The following is a 20,929-nucleotide window of genomic DNA, read 5'->3' as shown; positions in this document are numbered from 1 at the left end:
ACATAATATGAACACTGTCCTGGTGTTCTTCTTTCACACATTTAGCTATCCACCTAGTTTATTTTCCCTTTGTTCGCCTTTCCCATTTTCCCCCCTACTAGTCCAATTTGCCCATCAATCCTTCCCCTACGGGCAATATTTTCTCTTCCCTCTGTCCAGATGCATGGTCTCAACCTGAAACATTGACGTACACCACAAATGCTGCTTGACCCGCTAACTAAGGGGAACCCCTGTTCCCTAAAGAATGAGGACATCTCGGTTGTTCTAATATGGAACACCTCATCTGGGCGCAGATGCAGCGTAGACGGAGGAATTGTTTTTCTTTGGAGGCCCTCACTCGTGTCTCCTCGGTACCCCGCAGCTCCGCCTTTGCTGTCCCTCCCCCTAGTCGCAACAGAGACGAATCCCCCTCGTCCTTACCTTCCACCTCATCAGCCGTCGCATACAACAGATAATCCTCTGAAATTTCCACCAGCTCCAACGGGATCCCACCACTAGCCACATTTTCCCATATCCAACCCTTTACGTCTTCCGCAGAGAACGTCCCTCCGCAACTCCTTGGTTATCTCATCCCTTCCCACCCTTCCCACCCCCTCCCCAGGTACCTTCCCCTGCAATCGCAGAAGATGCAACACCTGTCGCTATACCCCCTCCCTCAACTCTGTCCAGGGACCCTGCCAGTCCTTCCAGGTTAGGATAAGGTTCACTTGCACTTCCGCCAACCTCATCTACTGTATCCGTTGTTCAAGATGTGAACCCATATATGTTGGCGAGACCAAACGCAGACTGGGTGATCGTTTCGCAGATCACCGTTGTTCAGCCCGCGTGAACCAACCTGATCTCCCAGTTGCCGGCCACTTTAATTCTCCTTCCCATTCCCACACAGACCTTTCTGGCCTTGGTCTCCTCCATTGTTAGAGTGAGGCTAAATGCAAATTGGAGGAACAGCATCTCGAATTTCCCTTGGGCAGCTTATAGCCTAGTGGTATGAATATTGATTTCTCTCACTTCAGGTAGCCCCGGTATTCCCTCTCTCTCAATCCCTCCCCCACCCAAGTCGCACTAGCTTCTCACTTTCACCCCACAAGCAGCTTACAATGACTTGTTTCCTTTATCATCGTTACTTTTATGCATATCTTTCATTCATTGTTCTTTATCTCTCCACATCACCGTCTATATCTTCTGTTTCCCTTATTCCTAACCAGTCTGAAGAAGGGTCTCGACCCGAAACGTCACCCATTTCTTCTCTCCAGAGATGCTGCCTGTCCCGCTGAGTTACTCCAGCTTTTTGTGTCTATCTTTGGTTTAAACCAGTATCTGCAGTTCCTTCTTCCACATCAAAACTTGAGAATAGTTTCTTCCTCAATGTTGAGACTTCGGAACCAATCATTTCTTTCACACCCCTTTCCTGAGAGGTGCAACCATATATTCTTACTTTTAACTCTACCTCATTTGGTTATTCTAATGTTGCACTCTATATACTTTTTTCCCCTGGTTCTGTTTGCACCACAACCTTTGCACCGTTCCGTTGTTTTGCATTCATTGTTGAATTTATTGTTATATCTATCATTATCCTGCATACTGTTTGCTCTGTGAGATTCATGTGAACAAGGAATTTCATTGCAAGCTGGTGTATATAATAATAATATTCATAATAGTAAATGAATCTCATGTGATAGAGCATAGAGTGCAGGGCTTTAGTTGCAGGGAGTAAAAATGACAGGAGATGACCATGCATGCTCTGAAATTATAACTGAGGGCAGTGCTACGTACTTAGTGGAGTTTAGGATGTTGGAAGGAATAAGTGGAGCAGTGTTGGTGATGCTTTCCTTTACAACCCTGTTTTGCTTCAACGGTACCTCATGAAGTATGATGTCAACTGATATTTTGAGGATACTGAATGAAAGGATTATGGCCAAACAAAATGCTGGAGGAACTCTGCAGGCCAGGCGGCGTCTGTAGAGGGAAATGACAGACACTTTTTCAAGTTGGGAATGGTCAATTTCCTTCCACAGATGGTGCTTGGCATGCTGAGATCTTGCAGTACTCAAGAATGCAGGATCTGCAGTCTCTTCTGTCTCCATAAAGAATTATGGATCCCTGAGTACACAGGAACTGAGGCTGCTGGAATCTAGCATGGAACACAAATTGAAGAGTAACTCAGGTTAGGCAGCATCTATGAAGGACCTGGAAAGATGACGTTTTGGGGCAGGACTGAGGCTGAGTCCGGGCCCAAAATACTGCTGTCCAGTTAGGCTACATGAATGGAACTGAGAAATAAGAAGGGATTGTTCAGAATGTACTATAGGGCCCCAGAAAAATATACTGGGAGATTGCAGACTGTAAGACTAATAGGGTTGTCATTATCAGGGATTTTAACCTTCACAATATAGTCTGGGATTGCCATGGCGCCAAAGGCTTAGACGGGGTGGAATTTGTCACATGTATTCAGGAAAGTTTCCTCGGGCAAGATCTACGTGGTCCTAAAAGGGAGAGGGAAAATCCTGACTTTTAGGGAATTGGGCAGGGCAAATGATAAAAGTATCAGTGGGTAAATGTTTTGGGATCAGCAATCACAGTTTAAAATAGTTCTGGAAAAGGATAGAGCTGATCCATAAGTTAAAGTTCTAAATTGGAGCAAGGCCAACTTTGATGGTATAAGGCAGGAACTCGCAAAGAAAGGCATATTGGAATAGGTTGTTTTCAGGCAATGGGATGCCCAGAAAGTGGCTGAACGAGGGCAAATGGAACTAGCTTACATGGAGCATCTTGGTGGGCATGGATGAGTTGGGCCAAAGTGCCTGTTTCCACACTGTATGACTATGACATCGAGCTATTGAGGTTGGGGATCTGTTGAAACTTGAACTGAACTGGATATTTTTTTGTAAGTGTGTGAAGGGATTGGGTGAGTGGAGTTAAGATGTAAGTAATATTCTTTTATGGGGGCTGCTTGGCTTCCTCCTTTCTCAGTTCTCATTAATTTGTTTTAATTCCAAAAACCTGTCTCCCTTCTCTATTTCTGAAGGTTAACCATCCTCGGATCTCCTTACGTGGCTGGTGTTGAATCCCATTACATAACAATATCCATGAAACAGCTTGGGATGTTTTGCTATATTTAAAATATTGCATAAATGCAATTTGTTGTTGTTGAACTTGACCCTGACTTTTGCCTTTGTGTTCATAAACTTGAATCATGTGCATTATGTTTTCTAGCATGCAGCATCCCGCTCCAGATGCAGCTTTGCAGTTTCTCGTGCATTGTACTCCACCGTTCATGATTCAAATGAACCCGTAAGTTGCCTTCATAGATATCTATTAGAACATGAAATAGTTTTTATAGGGTGGAGATGAAGAAGAAGTTTACATTTGTGAGTCTGCCAAAACTTGGCATCTTAAATATAAGATAGCATTGATAAATTCTGTGGGGAACTCAGAAGAACCCTTCTTTACTTTGAGATTGGGGTGAATGTGAAACAGTCGAGCACAGGAAGTGGTTGAGGTGATTAGCAAAGATGTATCCAAGGGAACGCGGGGTAATAACAAGGGAGAAAGGAATGGAAAGATAGGCTGAAGGGATGAAATGATGGGGGCTGGGGGAGAATGTAACCAGCACACGTATTGCATGTAACCACTACACATATCTTTCTATTCAATTAAAACCTTCTACTTATTGATAAAGGAATTATTCAGAAAGATTGGAAACTAGAAGTGGGGTGAGGAAGTTTGTATGATTTCCAATGATGAGTGCCCAGTTCTAGTTTTGTGTTTGGTAATAAACTTTTAATTGGACCAAGCGCAGGCAGGTGGGACTAGTGTAGCTGGGACATGTTGGCCGGTGTGGGCAAGTTGGCCGAAGGGCCTGTTTCCACACTGTGTCACTCTATGACGTTATGACTCTATGGTGGGGAAGGGGGAATGCTTCTAGACCATTTGATAAACAATGAAGAACAGGGAATTCATCTGTCATCTGAAGAACTGAGACAACAACGTTAGAAGCAAAGAGGCTAAATATTTGTTAGCTATTTGAGCCTATAAGAAAAATTAAGAATTTCTCTAATCTGTTATTTTTCAGTCAGAGTACATTTAGGGGCCCTTGATGCAATAATTCGGTCTCTCTATTGCGGAAAGAATTAGTGTTCTCTGCACAGAAAGCGTGATGTATGAAGGAAGTTAATGAGTGAAGTGTGGGGCCTTTATTTAATATGTTTTACATTTATTCAACTGTAGAAACTGAAATACCTTAACGTGGTTTGTTTGTTAACAAACCTTGGAAAAGATACCAAAAAAAGATGTTAAAAAAACACGTAGCATTTTAGAGTATGTTGCCAGGTAGATAGTGAGGTTATTTGTGCTTTGGAAATAGTGCTGTAATGCATGCCTTTTAGATTACTCTGATTTGGTTAGTAATGTATTTGTGCCTGCAACTTTGTTTTTTCTTTGAAAATATGGTTGTAGGCAAAGAAGGAATGGTGTTTGTTCTCAGTTATGAATTAAGGAGCTTTGCAACAAGAGCAAGAGTGTAGAGAATTGACAGTGGAATGCCAGATTGATGGAAAATGAAATATTAACTAAATATATTTTGGCAATCAATGAAAGGACAAATATCCATAAAGCAGAGTGCATGTTGAGTGTTAAAGAATGTTCAGAGCAATTACATATTTTAACAAAGTTAAAAATACAAGTAGAAAAGGCAAACAATCAAAAAATAGAATTTGTTTTGTTTTACACAGGGTAAAAATATAAAAGCAAGGAAGTGTTGAAATTATATAAAGTAGATCTGCGTCAGATTCATTTTATGCTGATTACTTGGCAAGGATCTTACACTTAGCTCCAGAAATTTTAGCTTGAGAGTAAAATCAGTTCATCTTCATGTGCCTGATTATTATCAATTGATCAAAGAAAACTATATAATACTATAATCCCCTCTTTGAACGGGATACTCTTGCCCCTCTGATTTTGCAAGAAATCTATTAAGCAAAAAGAGGGACGGAGAATTTAGTAGTATTAAATATTATGTTAAATATTCATATCAATTTTCTAGCATTTAATATTATATCAGCCGGTAAGGTCTTTTTGTTTAATTTCCACTGCAGACATTTGATAAAATCCTCATTGCGAACAGAGGAGAGATTGCATGCCGGGTAAGTTATTTTCAATTGCAATGTGTTTACCAATTAAAGGAGAAGCAAAGTTTGGGGAATATGTTTGTTGAAACCACTCTCTTTTATGATGATAGAGTCCTATTACATTTAAGGCAGCATTCAACCTATCATACCAATGGTAGGTTCTTTAATGAACAACACCCAGTTCTACTCATAGAGCCATAACTCGTAGAGTCATACCGCATGGAAATAGGTCCTTTGGCTCAATTTGTCCATGCCGACCAAAATGCCCCATTTCTACTAGTCCCACATGCCCACATATGGCCCATATCCCACTGAATTCACATTTTCAATTACTTATCCTTTTCCTTTTTTGAATGTTCTTCTTCATTTCCCCCCTAATCTTTAAGGCAGTATTTCCTGATCATGGTGCCGCTACTTAAATAAAAATTTCTCCTAATTTCTTGTTATTAGTTTAAAAATCATTTCCATGGTTATTGAATTTCTCGCCAATGGAAACATTTTCTCTTTATCATATTTAAATATCCAACTCAAGATGAAACTACTTGTGCTAACTTTTATGTTCATTAAAGCAGATCCATTATGATGTTAGCTGGATGCAACTTCTTTTTTCCCCATTAAATTCTCATCTTTGATGTATTTCCTTAATGCAAACAGTGGGAGATTTAACATCCAACAGGCTTGGCAACTACTTTGGACTGTTGGGAAGAACATACTAGTATGAGGATCCATATTTTCCATGACCTTCAATAATTTCCCAGGGGCAGCTAGTTAACCGACAGATTTATGGTTACAGCCTTTTGCTACTTGCAAGGTATGTTTTTCTGGTAACTAAAAAACATAAAACAGTACAGCATAGGAACATGCCCTTCGGCCTACATTGATGCCAAGTTAAACGAATCTCTGGCTGCACATGATCCATATCCCTCCATTCTTTGAATGTCCACATGCTTACCCAAAAACCTCTAAGTATAACCGTTGTACCTGCCTTCACCACCACCCCTGGCAACGCATGGCAGGCACTTACAACCCTGTATTAAAAAAAAATGTCCTGCACATCTGCTTTAAACTTTGCCCTTCTCGCTTTAAAGCTTTGCCGTCTAATCTTTGAAAAAGGTTCTGATTATCTATACTGTCTATGTCTCATATTTTTATATATTTATATCAGGTTTCCTTTTGGCCTTCGATGCTCCAGAGAAAACAATGCAAGTTAATTCAACCTCTCCTTATAGATGACTTTTGTCCAATAAAATGTGCCTGCATTTCTATAATACCTTTTAGAACTGCAAGTGTAGTTACAAAGTACCTCCTTCCCTTGTTGGTAGGAAGTGATGGAAGTACATTGGAGTTACAACTGTCTTTCAAAAATCTAGTCTGCACACATGTAGTACTGAGGGAGATATTCATTATTGGGATGGTTTTGTGTAAGAAATGGAGCAGTCAATTTGCACACAATATGGTTGCAATAAATGACCATTTTTTTTGGTATGGTATTGTTAATGAGATAAACGTTGACTGAGGAGAACTATTCTACTTCACAAATTGGGCTCTCTGAAGACAGGGCCTCATTTTAACATGTCATCCGTAAGACATCTTCCTCACATGAAAATTTAAAAAAAAGCTGCAGATGCTGGAAATCGGAATCTCTCCTACGGGGCAGCACTATCTCAGTCCAGGAGTTTCAGTCTAAATATTGTTTTGAACCCTCAGTGATTGGACAAGAGCCCACAACCTTATGACTTTGGAGGAATGTGAATGAAATGACCAAAGAAAATCAACATTTATCTTAAATGAAGAAATACTCTCACACCCTGGAATACATCTTGGGACATTACAGCGTCCAGAGCTATCTATCCACTAATTTTGCTACAATGAATACCATGGAGCTAGCGCCATATTATTTTCCATTATGTGCTTCTGCTTTAGATAGGTCATGCACCATCGCACACGAGGCAAAGCAAAACCATTATTTGACATGGTCAAAGCAGGTTTGAGAAGGCAAACTCTTAAAACTATTACTAAAATAATTTCCCCATTGTGTCTAATGTGGAAATCAGTTCCATTGGTATGTGTGTGTTACATATTTGAGATAAAAAAAGACCAAAAGCCACATTTGTCTCTGTGTAAATCATTGAATCAATTTGTGGGAGTTATCAAAATCTCTCATTTTTGATCAGCAACTAGTTTTGCAATCAAATTATAAGTTGTTTTTATTTCAAATAACAAGTTGTTTTAAGCATCACAAAATTCAAAATATCCCCTCATTTTCTTCATTTTCCTCATTTTCTTGTTTTTCCGTAATTATAATTTGTTTTACTATTTCTTCACCGTATCATCAATTAGTTCAATGCATTTGATTTTATTGCTGTGTGTCTGTGAGTTTCACTTGCCAGATTCCAAACCACTACTATTTGGGAATTTTGTAAGCCTCTGTAGATAATGCTAAAAATATCAAAACTTGGTAGTTCTATTAATGTATAGCTCAGTATTCATTAAGTAAAAACATTAAAGATTCCAGATTCAATTTCTAATCGTGCTAACTAATTCAGCAAGAAATATAGCTGGTAGTTTATAATTCCAGTGACCCAAGTTCAATCCTGACCTTCGGTTCTGTCTGCGTGAAGTTTACATGTTGTTCTTGTGATTGCTCGGGTTTCCTCCAGGTGATTCCAGTTTCCTCCGCACCCCAAAAACACTTGAGTTGGTAGGTTAATTGACTTCTGTAAAGTGCACCTATTGTGTACGAGGTGGTAGAATCTGGGAGGAATTAATGGGAATGTATAGTATAAAATAGGATTAGTGTAAATCTGTACTCGTTGGTTTGCATGGACTGAGGCTGTGGGGCACAGTTGTTTATAATTGAACAGCCTGCCTGCCCTTACTAGCCGTATCCCTCTTGTACAAAGTGGTGGTGATGGTGGACATCCATCTTCATGATTAGGGTGCAGACAAATCAATAAGGAAGTTAAATGAAGAATGGAAATAAGACAGAAAATAATCGAAATACTCAGCAGTCAGGCAATGCCTATGGAAAGAAAAACAATGTTAACATTTCAGGTGGAATATTTTAAAGGTTTATATGGAGCAAAATCTAGTCAAAGTTCAAAATTGTCTACCAAGTAAGATGGCTATGACAATGTCAGGCAATGTCTTTTTCCATCAGTGAAGAGTTGAAGCACTCCACCTTGTCATTCGGAAGCAACTGGACCAGGTACCCAAATACTGTGGCTCCAAGAGCCAGTCTGAGGTTAAATGGCCCACTAGGAGAGATTAATATTCTGACTCCTTGGAGTGATTTCATCTGGTGGACTACTGTCCATTGATCATAGAGGTGCACATGCCTTTTGGCAATTCATTAAAGATTATGCACCACAATTCCTAAACCTGCAGTTCCCACCACTTAGAAGAATGAGGATCTTCATCTATGGGAACACCAGCCCCATACAAACTCTCATCATGACTTGGAAATTCATCAGTTAACCTTCGTCATTCTTAAATTTTAAACACCAGAACTTTCAGTTGATCAACTTTATAACTGGACCTTTACATGAAAGACTGCAGTTTAAAAAGGCCACTCTCAGGAGGAATTAGGGAAGGATAAGTTAATACTTTTAAAAAAAAATCCCAAATTGATATCTTTTGATAATTTTTGTTGACAGGTTTGGCAAAGTTTAGGAAGCTATTACTTGCCCATTGGGGAAAAAGGTGAAAGAGTGACTAAACATCAGAATTTTTTAAATTTCACAGACATTTGCAAATGTTTACTACACATTTAGTTGTTTTTTTATAGACTCTTGACAGGCCAACGGTTAAATTAAAACCCTTTAAAATGTTCAAAGTTCGAAATGTTCTTCTATTGTTCAGTTTATACACCACTGTGAATTCAAACTGAACTGGATGACGTCCTAACCTGGATAGATAAAATGAAAATATCAAAGATTAATTGTGATAATATGGAATCAGAAGCCACAATGTAAAACAAGATAGGATATTTGTTGACTTTTGGCTAATCATATCATATCATATCATATATATACAGCCGGAAACAGGCCTTTTCGGCCCACCAAGTCCGTGCCGCCCAGTATCCCTGTACATTAACACTATCCTACACCCACTAGGGACAATTTTTACATTTACCCAGCCAATTAACCTACATACCTGTACGTCTTTGGAGTGTGGGAGGAAACCGAAGATCTCGGAGAAAACCCACGCAGGCACGCAGGCTTGGGTATCAGTTGGTTTGTTAGCCAGTTGTAGAAGTATATCTTTACAAGCCTGCAGTGCATCTGCATGTTGTTTTAACTTGCCAGCCCTGTGCTAGAAGATCTGCATTGGCTCCGTCCAACATTGCCTCATTTAAAAGAAAATCTAAATCTTCGTGTTCCACAGCTAACACTCACCAATTTGTAACCTCTACGGATTCTTAAACCTTCTGATATCTCTTACTCTTGTGTAGATTCCTGATTTAGGCACATTACCAACTGTGACAGGACTTTTAGCTGGCCAAGGCACAGTGTTGTAGAGGGATACAGCATGGTATCAGGCTCTTCAACATACTGAGTCCCCACCGACCAACAACCACTCATTTACAGTAATCCTACATTAATCATATTTTTAAAATATCTCTATTTTCTTCAACTGCCCCCAGATTCTACCACCCAGCTATACACTTAATAATAATAATAATAAGCATTTATTTTATATAGCGCCAACCTGCATGTCTTTGGGATGAGGAGGAAACCAGAACACCCTGATGAAACCTATTTGGTCAAAGAGATAATATGCACTTCCAAGGTCAGGATAGGGTCCAAGGTCTGGTTTGTGGCAGTGGCTCTAATAGCAACGACAATAGCTCGAATAACAGCGCCACTGTGCCGTACAAATCTTGAGCAGGGAATCTCCCTTCAAAAACGCTGTGCCTCTCCTATCCTATCTCCTTGAAGATGCTACTTAAAACTGACAAGATCCCTGTTCCATTCTGTCCTGGGGATAGTTACATTTTGATTAGTAGTTGTTCTGTAATGCTCACTAGTGCATCCCATTAGATGCCATTAAAATCATTGTATACAATCATGTCTACCTAAAAGGAGAAGGGTTGCATCCTTACATTATTTTGTCCCAAAACATATTTGTGTTTGAATTTCGGCAAGCTACAAAAAAATTAAATTCTTCGTGGAGATCAAAATGTACCAATTTTTCTCAAAACTTCCCCATATCCTTCAATTTTTTTTCTGATCAGTATTATTCTGTTCATTGTCATGGGTAATGCTTTTCTCTAATTTCTATGTCTTTAGCAATGCATGACTTGAGAGTAATGTTTTGTCTATGCTACTTTTTATATTTCTGATTCTATTTTGTCTGCTTTACTTGCACTTTATGCTGTTTTTTTTGGGATATTAACACCAGCTCAGGATAGCAGTAACCTCTTCTAGAAACTTGATGCTCTTCTTGTGTCTGGGCATATTGCACATCCTCTTAATGTCTTGGGCTGTGATGTCCACCAGCTCCAGGATCAGCGATTAATTTACAGACATCCCACCAGCACGGGAGCTTCATTCCACAGGGAACTGCAGTTCAGCTTGGGATGAGTGTGTCTTGGGCTTGGCCCCAACTTTACTCCTGCATTTTATCTCTCCCAGTATTTTTGCAATCATACTTGCATGTCTGGACAGTGAGGTCTTCCTTTAGAGAGTAGATGGTCAGCATAGACGGAGTGACATGGAAAGATTTCCTTGCTTGGAGATTGCTGCTGACATTACTGAAATACTGCATATGCACTTTTTGAGAATTTTCTTCTTAGATTTTATAATTAATATTGTACTTAAACTATAATTTCTAAACAGCAATAAAGTATGTAGATGAGTCAGCTTGCATTAGAATTTTAATTAATACAGGAACTGGGTGGATCCATTGGGCCCAAAGCTCTCTTGCATTGGTGTAGCACCCTCCCCTACTCCCCACCCTTTCCCTCCCTCACCCACTCCATCCCCCTCAACCCCCCTTCTCCCCCTCACCCACTCCATCCCCCCTCAACCCATGCCCCTTTCCCACCCACTCACTCCATCCCCTCTCAACCCCCCTTATTCCCCCCCTCCTCATCCCCCACCCTCACCCACACCTACTCCATCCCCCCTCAACCCCCTTTAAAACTCCCCCGGGGCGGGTGAGGGGAGAGAGGAAAGGGGAGAGGGAGCCACTCACTCCCCCCCCCCCCCCCCCGGGCGGCTGGAGAGCTCTCCTCAACCCCCCTCATTGGCCACCAATCCTGTCACTCGTGTGGGTCCCGCCCCCCTCCGAGCGACAGGGAAGGGTTGAGGATGCCACTCACCTCGGCCCCATGCCGCCAGCACTGCAGCCAGAGCGAGGCGTGGACCCAAAGCCTCTCCTGCATTGGTCTAGCAGCCTCCCCTCCCCCACTCCCTCTCCTCTCCACCACCCCTACTTGCCCTCCCCCCTCTCCCTCTCCCCTCCCCCCACCCCCACTCTCCCACTCCACCCCACCCCCACTCCCTTCCCACAAGGCATGATTAGTAAGTTTGCAGTTACTAAATAGGTGGTATTGTAGATACTGAAGATAGTTGTCAAAAATTGCAGCAGAATCTTGATCGGTTGGGCAGGTGGTCTGAGGAATGCTTGATGGAGTTTAATACAAAGAAATGTGAGGTGTTGCATTTTAGGAGGTCTAACCAGGACAGGACCTACACAGTTCCTTGAAAGTGGCATTATAGGTAGATGGGGTGGTCAGGGGGCTTTCGGCACATTGCCCATCTATTGGTCTAGCAGCCTCCCCCTACCCACTCCCTCTCCTCTCCTGCTAGACCAATAGATGGGCAATGTGCCGAAAGCCCCCTGACCACCCCATCTACCTACCCCCACTCCCCCTCTCCCCTCCCCCCACCCCCACTCTCCCACTCCACCCCATCCCCACTCCCCCCTCCTCTCCCATCACTCCCCCTCCTCCTCCACTCCCCCTCCCCCTCCACTCCCCCTCCACTCCCCCTCCCCTCCCCCCCACTCCCCCTCCCCCTCCACTCTCCCTCTGAAGACAATATCTCGACCCGAAAATTCATCCATTCCTTCTCTCCAGAGACGCTGCCTGACCCGCTGAGTTAATCCAGCATTTTGTGTCTACCTTCGATTTAAACCAGCATCTGCAGTTTTCTTTCCTACACATTGTACAGATCGGTCCTGTACCTCTTAGTTATTGGACAGTAGGCACTTGTGTTCTGGTTCACCGTGTTAGGATCTCTTGGACAATTTTCTACTATTTTCTATGTTACTTATTTTCTATGTTTCTTAATCTATACAGGAAAATCATCTACACCTAATGTTTTGGAATTGTGAATGCCCATTAAGTGAAAAGGAAGCGTTCTGCGGAATCTAACAGATTTGCTATATTCTGTTAAATATATCAACACGAGTGTTACTTAGAAATATGTGTTATTCTGCAGATCATGAAGTCTTGCAAAAAGATGGGGATAAAAACAGTTGCAATTCACAGTGATGTGGACTCCAATGCTGTAAGTAACTGATTAGTGTTCCACTTTTTACTTTGTACTTTATACTTATGAAAATGGGCTGTGGGCATATAACATACTGCACAATTAATTGAACAGAATCACAAGCAACTCAGCAGGCTTGTTTGTAACTGAACAACTAATATATGCTAGATTTTTGTTGTCTAATTTAAATGCATTTCACTGAGAAACTATAGCTTTCAAAAATACAGCAAATGATATTTCTCTAGTGTGCTTTGTAAATTAAAAGATATTTGTCTGCTTTCAATATGACGGCCCAAAATGTAGCTTGGGACAAGTAGAAAAAAAGCAGGACTTGAAAGCTACTTTTATATTTTCATGGCATCCCAAAGCATCTCCCTAGTAATGATATATTACTGAAGAGTCATAACATGAGAAATGTGGAGGCTATACTAAGCCAAGCTGTGACCCGACTACAGCATTATTGTACTGTCCAGAGAGTTTTAAAGTATTGGATGAGGGATAAATACTGGTCACAGCTCTGGGGAAAACCCCTTCCTCGACTTCGTAATATTGCTGTGGCATCTTTTGTATTCATTTGAGAGGACAGATGGGATACCTCTTGTTTGGAAGACTAAACTTCTGGCGCAGCATTCACTCAGTACTGGCTAGAATGCCTGTGCAGATTTTAGTGTCTCTGTTGAGATTTGAACCATGGCCTAATGAGCAGTGAAGAGAGTACTACTCACAGCGCCAAAAGGGAAAATAGGTTAGTGGCATGCGTTATATTAGGGCCATTACAGAGAATTGTAAGGCCTTAAAAGCAGAGAGAAAGATGATAGCATTGAGATGGTGTGTCTGAAGGGCTTGATGGTTATGGTACTAAGATTAAGGTGTTGGAATGGCATGGGGCTTGAGGAATAATGTTTAGTATGTGGAGGATCACAGGCTAAGGTGGGCAATTTGTTGATCAGTCAACAGAACTTGATGAGTAAAGGACAGAACGTTGCCCTAGTTCCTGTTTGTGGAACTTGGAAACTGAGTATCAAGAACATTTGGGGAGGGAATTGAGGTTGAAGTTATTAAAGTTATGAATATTGGTTTGTTTAAAAACAGTCATACTTTGGAGAAAGCAAATAAATTTCCCCGGTGTGGGACAAATAAAGGAATGTATTAACTGAATTTAATGGCTGCCATGATAAATTAAACCCAATAAACTGGTATTATATATTAAAAAATCATTGTTACCTATAATTTTGGTACTCCGGCCCACTAATGGGGCGAGCCAAGCTCCAATGACACACAGGGTTTCGTTTTGTACGACATTATATCAGAGATAAGAAGCCAGAGCAACAAAGTCAACATCCCAGCACAGAGGCCCGAATGATGCACTGTCAGCTCTCTCTGTCATGGGAAGTGGTTACCAGATGGACAGAAGGAAAGGATTTGAAAACATTCTCAGCCTCCTTGGGGAAAGAAATGCAACATCAACCACTGACTACTGGGAGCCTCTGGCCCGTGACCACTCAAAATGGAAAAGGAGTATTTGGAACGGCTCTGTGAACCTTGAGTCCAAGCGCCAGGAGCACACGGAACACAGAAAAATGGCAGAAGGAGAGCACCACCTCACAAACTACACAACTCCATCTCAGGATAGACACCTCCCCCATCTGTGGCCCACATTAACCTCATCAGTCATGTCAGAATCCACAGAACTGGAGTAGAAGCAAGTCATGTTCGATCCCAAGTGACTGCCAAGAAAAGGATAAGCCAACGAAGCACAAAAATTGTGGAAGAAATTTAATGTCTCATCTGTTGGTAACTCCTATGTATTTGATTTTAAAAAATCTGTTGAAATTTTGGAAGGCCCATTGCTGAGTTTGCCTCCTTTGCCTCAATGCATGTTTTTCTTAGTTTGCTGGGCCCTGAGACCACTGTAGATTTAGGTTTTAGCAGTATTATCATAAATGTGATTTTCTCCTCAAGCATAAGATCTATATTGATTCTCCTAGTGTAGTGCTGAGGGTTAAGGGTGTGAAGCGTTCTTAGAAGGACTGTTATGCCTTGGAATATGCAATGTTTTGGAAGGAATGCAGAATTAAGGCTTTCCTTCTGCTCTTAGTTATATGTTAACATTTCCACAGCACTATTTTGAGAAGGTTGTACTGAACTTCTTCCTTGTGTCCTGGCTGATAGTTATCTCTTAACAAACATCACTAAAAGAGATCATCTGGTCATTGTCACCTTGCACTTTATGTAGACTGCCATGATTCCTACACAATAAAATGACTACGTTATTTAAAAAGCTGTAAACCACTTTAAGATGCCCAGAAATTGTGAAGGGCACTTTACAAATGCGTTTTTTTTTTGTTAATTTTGTGAAATTAATGTTGAGCATGTAATTTAATGGAGAATTGATGCATGATTAGAATGACATGGCTTCCAAAATGTGGTCGATCTGCAGTAAAACTGGCTCTATGTCTCTATTCAAGCTGGAGTGCGATGCGAAAACCACTTCCTGAATGCATTCATGAATGAACAATGACATGAATGACTCCTATTTATAGATTTAATTTCTGTACTAGGGAGTGGGTACTGTGTGTTCTTTTCATGTGATAGTGTCTTCAGAGACTAATTCATTATTTTGCCCTGGTCATTTGTGAGATTGCACCTTGATGTGAAAATTGTTGAAACATCAAGGCATCTTGATTCTAAGCAACCAGACACATGCTGAGTTTTGTTTTTACGGAACTCTTACTGCAAATTATAGTGATGACATATTGAGATTAATTTGGTTATCGTCTTGTAAAGTTTTGAATTCTGTTTTAAATTTTCAAACATCCATTAACCAGTTGCCACTAATTGAATGGAGACTAAATGCTGTGATCTGTGCTCCATTTAATAAATCTCGACAGATGTATATGTGGAACTTCCCATTTGTTGGTGTCTGCTGTATCAGGTGCAGTCCTAGATTGAAGGATCTGCTTTTTAGTTGGCTGCATATGGATGTTCACCTGTTCATTTACTGAAGCAAGTTTGCACGGGATGAGAGGGGTTGCAGTGAGGCAGCAGGGTAGGTGATTTAATGGGAGAGGGAAGGGTGTACTTTGGCTTGGAACTAAATATACCCCTCCATTGTGTTATCCAGGACAATGTCCTAAATATTGTTATTGTACAGTATCACAAAGATCTGGTATACGCTGGAATAATTTAAAGCAGGTATAATGGATAAAATACACTGCATTTTGAAGGTAATTGTTTAAGCTTGATCTGATTTACATATTGTGGCAGAGTACATCCATAAATTATCATGTTTGTAAGCTTATTTTAATAATCAAATATTATAAGTAGCAAATCATTCGTGCTTTTCTCAAAATAAGCCCTGAGAGCAAGAAACTTTTTAATCAAGCTAAATTGTTGTCTGTTTTTCAAGTCCAGTTCCATGTCCTAGTAATCATTTATGTGTTGTAAGAACAAAATACTGGAAACATTCAGCAGGTCATGCAACACCTGAAGAAAGAGAAACAGTTATTGTTTCAGATCAGAAATCCTTCATCAAATTGGCCACTACTTTTGTGGTCACATTGACATTGTCTCTGCACCCCTCACTCCCTTTCACCACACTAATAATCTGCTTTTTCTTCCACTACTTTGGATAGCCAGGATACCCAGACCCAACCCTACTTTGCGGAGACCTCAATGAGCGCACCTTCACGCTAAAGATTATGGCAGTTAAAGGTGTGGCTTCATTTCCATTACAATCTTTAACCAATGGACGAGAAATGCTGCCTTAGTCAGCAATGTGCACATCTATTAAGTGGAAAAGAAAAACAAGCTGGAGCCGCAAGTACTTGCAGATGCTGGAACCCTGAACAAAACGTAAAGTGCTGGAGTAACTCAATGGGTCAGGCAACATCTGTGGAGGGAATGTAAAATATGTTATTGGTGGTATTTGAAGAAGGGTCTTGACCCGAAGCGTCACACATTCCTTCTCTTCAGAGATGCTGCCTGTCTCGGTGAGTTACTCCAGCTTTTTGTGTCTGTCTTCGGTTTAAATCAGAAACTGCAGTTTCTTCTTACACATGTTGGTGGTATCCTATTATTTTAGAATTTGGTGACAATTTTTGATTAATAAATGCCTTTGAATGTTTTACTACGTCAAAGTTGTTGCATATGTGCTATGGTTAAGCTCCTTGTGGGCTCTTAAATGTTTTTTTCCCCCCTTTTTGCTTGATTCCCTCACTTGTGCCTCTGTCAACTTGTTTTAATGTTCTTAAATATCCATGATAGGTCATTCCTTACTAACATATTCAATGGAATATGAGGCTTGACCTTAGCATAATTCTGCTGAGTCTGCAATGCCTTGTATTCTCAAAGTGTCGTGCCAACTGCAGAATGCAGCTTTCTAGATATCATATCATATCATATCATATATATACAGCCGGAAACAGGCCTTTTCGGCCCACCAAGTCCGTGCCGCCCAGCGATCCCCGTACATTAACACTATCCTACACCCACTAGGGACAATTTTTTATTTTTTTTAATAACATTTTTACCCAGCCAATTAGCCTACATACCTGTACGTCTTTGGAGTGTGGGAGGAAACCGAAGATCTCGGAGAAAACCCACGCAGGTCACGGGGAGAACGTACAAACTCCTTACAGTGCAGCACCCGTAGTCAGGATCGAACCTGAGTCTCCGGCGCTGCATTCGCTGTAAAGCAGCAACTCTACCGCTGCGCTACCGTGCCGCCCAGATGTCTAAGGGGTTTCTACAGCCACAAATAACTTCATTCCTTCTGTAGTTTCACCACTTCAAAGTGTGAGTGAACATTCTGTTGGGCCTTTTTTGTATCTCTACTGCAGGTTTTGGTACATTTAAGTGCTGGAGCAACTCGGCAAGTCAGGCGGCATCTCTGGAGAAAAGGAACAGATGACATTTTGGGTCGGAACCCTTCTTCAGACAGAAAGTAAGGGGGGGGGGGACTGGAGGTAGGAGAAGCTACAGCATATGCGGTCCCTTCCTACAGAGATTTTGGTAATGTCAGTACATGGGTCTTTATTACACTTTCTGCTTTATAATTTCCAGCTGCTCACCATTTAAGGAGGCAAATGGAATTCTGACTTTATTGCTAGAGGTCTTGAGACCGAGAGTGGAGATATTTCTCCAATTTTATAGTGCCCTGGTGATCTGGATCTGGAATACTGTGTACAGATCTGGTATCCTGATCTTAGGAAGAATATTTTGGAAGATGATAATCAGGGAATCCAGTTCCTCTATACCCTCCTCCTTTCATATCCATAGGACATAGATCGTTCAGCCCTGAGGATTCAACATCTTTTAATTGCAATAAATACTCAATGTTTTTTGCCTCTGCCACATCTTTGAGCTTCCCATTCAGTCTGGGCTAATTCCAAGAGAATTATTTTGTGCCTTTTGTGGGGAAAATAAACAAAATAGTTTTTTACTGTGATTTCCCTTTCCCCCCCAAATAGTTTATCCTTTCACAGCCTGTAAAGGACCCATATTATCTCTTGTCAATCTATTTTCTTTATCACGTAACTCCAGAAGCTCTTACCGTTAGTTTTTTTATGGTTTTTGCTAGCCTACTCTTACTTTCTTCATTATCAATGCCTTGGACCTCCTTTGCTGATTTATGAAGTTTTCCTAATTCTTAAGCTTACAGTTTTCTTGACTATATCATTGGCCTTTTGTTGGAACTAATGCCACATTTCAGATAGCCATGACTGGACAATTTTTCTTGTTATTTTTTGTATCCTAATGATTGAATCTGAAAATAAAATAGAAGACAAGCAAGAATCAAGAGTGTTTAATTGTCATGTGCACTGGGACCAGAACAATGGCATTCTTACTAGTTGCAGCTTTGCAGGAACATTAACACTACAATATAATAAATATCTATACAATAAATAATAATACAATAAATGATCAATAATACTAGGTAATCACACCGTAACAGTGCTGAGGTACATAGTGCAACATTTTGCAAAGTCCATAGTAGTTTGTTGCTGAGGATGGGTTGTGCGCGGTAGTTCAAGAGCTGATAGTTGATGGATGAAGCTGTTCTTGAAACTGGAGGTAACAGTTCTCAGGCTTCTGTCCCACCTTCCCGATGGTGGCCATGATATAAGTGCGTGGCCAGAGTGATGTGGGTCTTTGGTGACATTAGCTGCCTTCTTGAGGCAGTAGATCCTGTAGATCCCTTCCAAGGTGGAGAGGTCAGTACCATGATGGATGAGGCAATGTCCACCACTTTCTGCAGCCTCCGTCATTCTTGGCGTCAGAGTTACCAAACAAGGCTGTGATCAACCACATCACTATCAACAATGCCATAGAAGAGGTTCAAGGTGCAGCCATTTGGGTAATAAAATAGTAAAGGAAAGAGTCTTCACTCAAGAATTAGCAAAACCTATCAAGCTAAAGAAATTCTGGATGCCATGCAAGTGAATGAATTTTAACACTTGTCTCTTTGATTGATTGAAAGATACAGCATGGAAACAGGCCCTTTGGCCCACCGTGTCCACGCCAACCATTGATCATAGATTCATACTAGTTTCATACTATGTTATTTCACTTGCTGTCTTCATGTATATTTCAAGCATTCCAAGTAGATAAATTTTGAGAATATCAAAATTTGATTGCATTATAAATAAAAAAGCAAATTCTGTAGCCGGGAGAGGCACGACGGGGGACACACACTTGCAACAGTATAGAAACAGGCAATTTGGCTCACTATTTCTGCACCAAACATGATTCCAAATTAAATGAATCTCTTCTGCGTGCATATGATCTATTCTCTGCCATTCCCTGCATATTCATGTGCCTTTCTAAAAGCCTCTTGAATGGTACTGTTGTATCAGCTTCCATCACCATCATTGGCAGCACATTCCTGGCACCTACCACTGTAAAAACAAAACTTGCTGCACAGATTCCTTAAAACTTTTCTGCTCTCTCCTTAAAGCCCTCTAGTATTTGACATTTCCACCCTGGGAAAACTATTTTGACTGTCAACATTATCTATGCCTCGTAATTTTATGAGCTTTTATCAGGTTTCCCGTCAACCTCTGTGATCCCTCTGGACATTAATGTTGTTAGGGTCTTGCCATTAACTGTAAGCTTTCCCCTTACATTCAACCTTCCAAAGTACAACATCTCAATTGCTCAGATTTAATTCCGTGCTATTTCTCCGCCTATATCGATAACTGATATAAATATCACTGTATCCTTTGACAGCTTTCCTCACTGTCTGCAGCTATACTGCTGGTGTTATCTGCAAACTTATATTAGGGCGGCACGGTGGTGCAGTGGTAGAGTTGCTGCCTTACAGTGATTACAGTGCCAGAGACCCGGGTTCAATCCCGACTACGGGTGCTGTCTGTACGGAGTTTGTACGTTCTCCCCATGACCGCGTGGATTTTCTCTGAGATCTTCGGTTTCCTCCCACACTCCAAAGATGTACAGGTTTGTAGGTTAAATGGCTTGGTATAAATATAAAATTGTCCATTGTGTGTAGGATAGTGTTAATGTGCGGGGATCGCTGGTTGGTGCGGATTCGGTGCGCCGAATGGCCTGTTTCCGCACTGTATCTCTAAAGTAAACTTACTAACAACCCTTCTACATTTATGTATGCTTCCTTTTTTTGGACCCAATTTACAAATTCTCTTGTCATCCAAAGTTTCTTTACCTTGTCATCCTTGTTCCTCATTATTGTCTTGAAATGCCTATCTTGAAAGCTGGGCTTGAAAAGATCCCCACATTTCAGATATTGCCTTACCCAATAATCAGTTTCGCCAAATATACTCTCCCTCGTGTTTGCCTCATAGTATTGCAATTTTCCTCCCCCAATTTAGTACTTTCCTCCAATACCCAGACCTCCCTAATTAGTAATATAACTCCACTGCCTCTTGTACCTTCCTCTGTAGCCTGCATCCCACTGAGATTCATCAGAGTTTGGTTTGGCAAAAGGTTTTGCACAAAACATGAAAAATTGCAGATAATTGTGGACGTAGCCTAGCCATCGCACAATCCAGCCACCTCTCTTCCTCTTCCTCCCATTGACTTCTACGTTACAACTGGCTCGGGAGAGAGACAATATAAGCAAGGACCATTTACACTCCAGTCATTCCCTCTTGACTGGCTCGAAGGGCTGAATGGCCTACTCCTGCACCTATTGTCTATTGTCTATTGTCTTTCCCTTCCCACGTCGAGTAGATGATGAATGCACGTACCATCAGACTCAGGAAGAGCGTCATCCCATTCACAGACTGCTGAAGGGATCTCTCATAAACTAAGGGTGTATTCCTAATA

General features: G+C 41.0%; 1 protein-coding gene across 1 annotated transcript in view; it reads left to right on the top strand.

The window, feature by feature from the left end:
- The window catches only part of pcca (propionyl-CoA carboxylase subunit alpha), a 354,157-nt gene that overhangs the window by 13,335 nt on the left and 319,893 nt on the right, over positions 1–20,929 (top strand). Inside the window, exons 2-4 of the mRNA XM_078402214.1 lie at positions 3,214–3,291; positions 5,094–5,141; positions 12,575–12,643. Of these exons, the coding sequence (XP_078258340.1) occupies positions 3,214–3,291; positions 5,094–5,141; positions 12,575–12,643 (195 nt within the window). The remainder of the gene's footprint in view (positions 1–3,213; positions 3,292–5,093; positions 5,142–12,574; positions 12,644–20,929) is intronic.

Source organism: Rhinoraja longicauda, chromosome 7 (genome assembly GCF_053455715.1).
Source record: "Rhinoraja longicauda isolate Sanriku21f chromosome 7, sRhiLon1.1, whole genome shotgun sequence".
In the NCBI taxonomy this organism is placed as follows: domain Eukaryota; kingdom Metazoa; phylum Chordata; class Chondrichthyes; order Rajiformes; family Arhynchobatidae; genus Rhinoraja; species Rhinoraja longicauda.
This window is presented reverse-complemented; position numbering and strand designations above follow the sequence as displayed.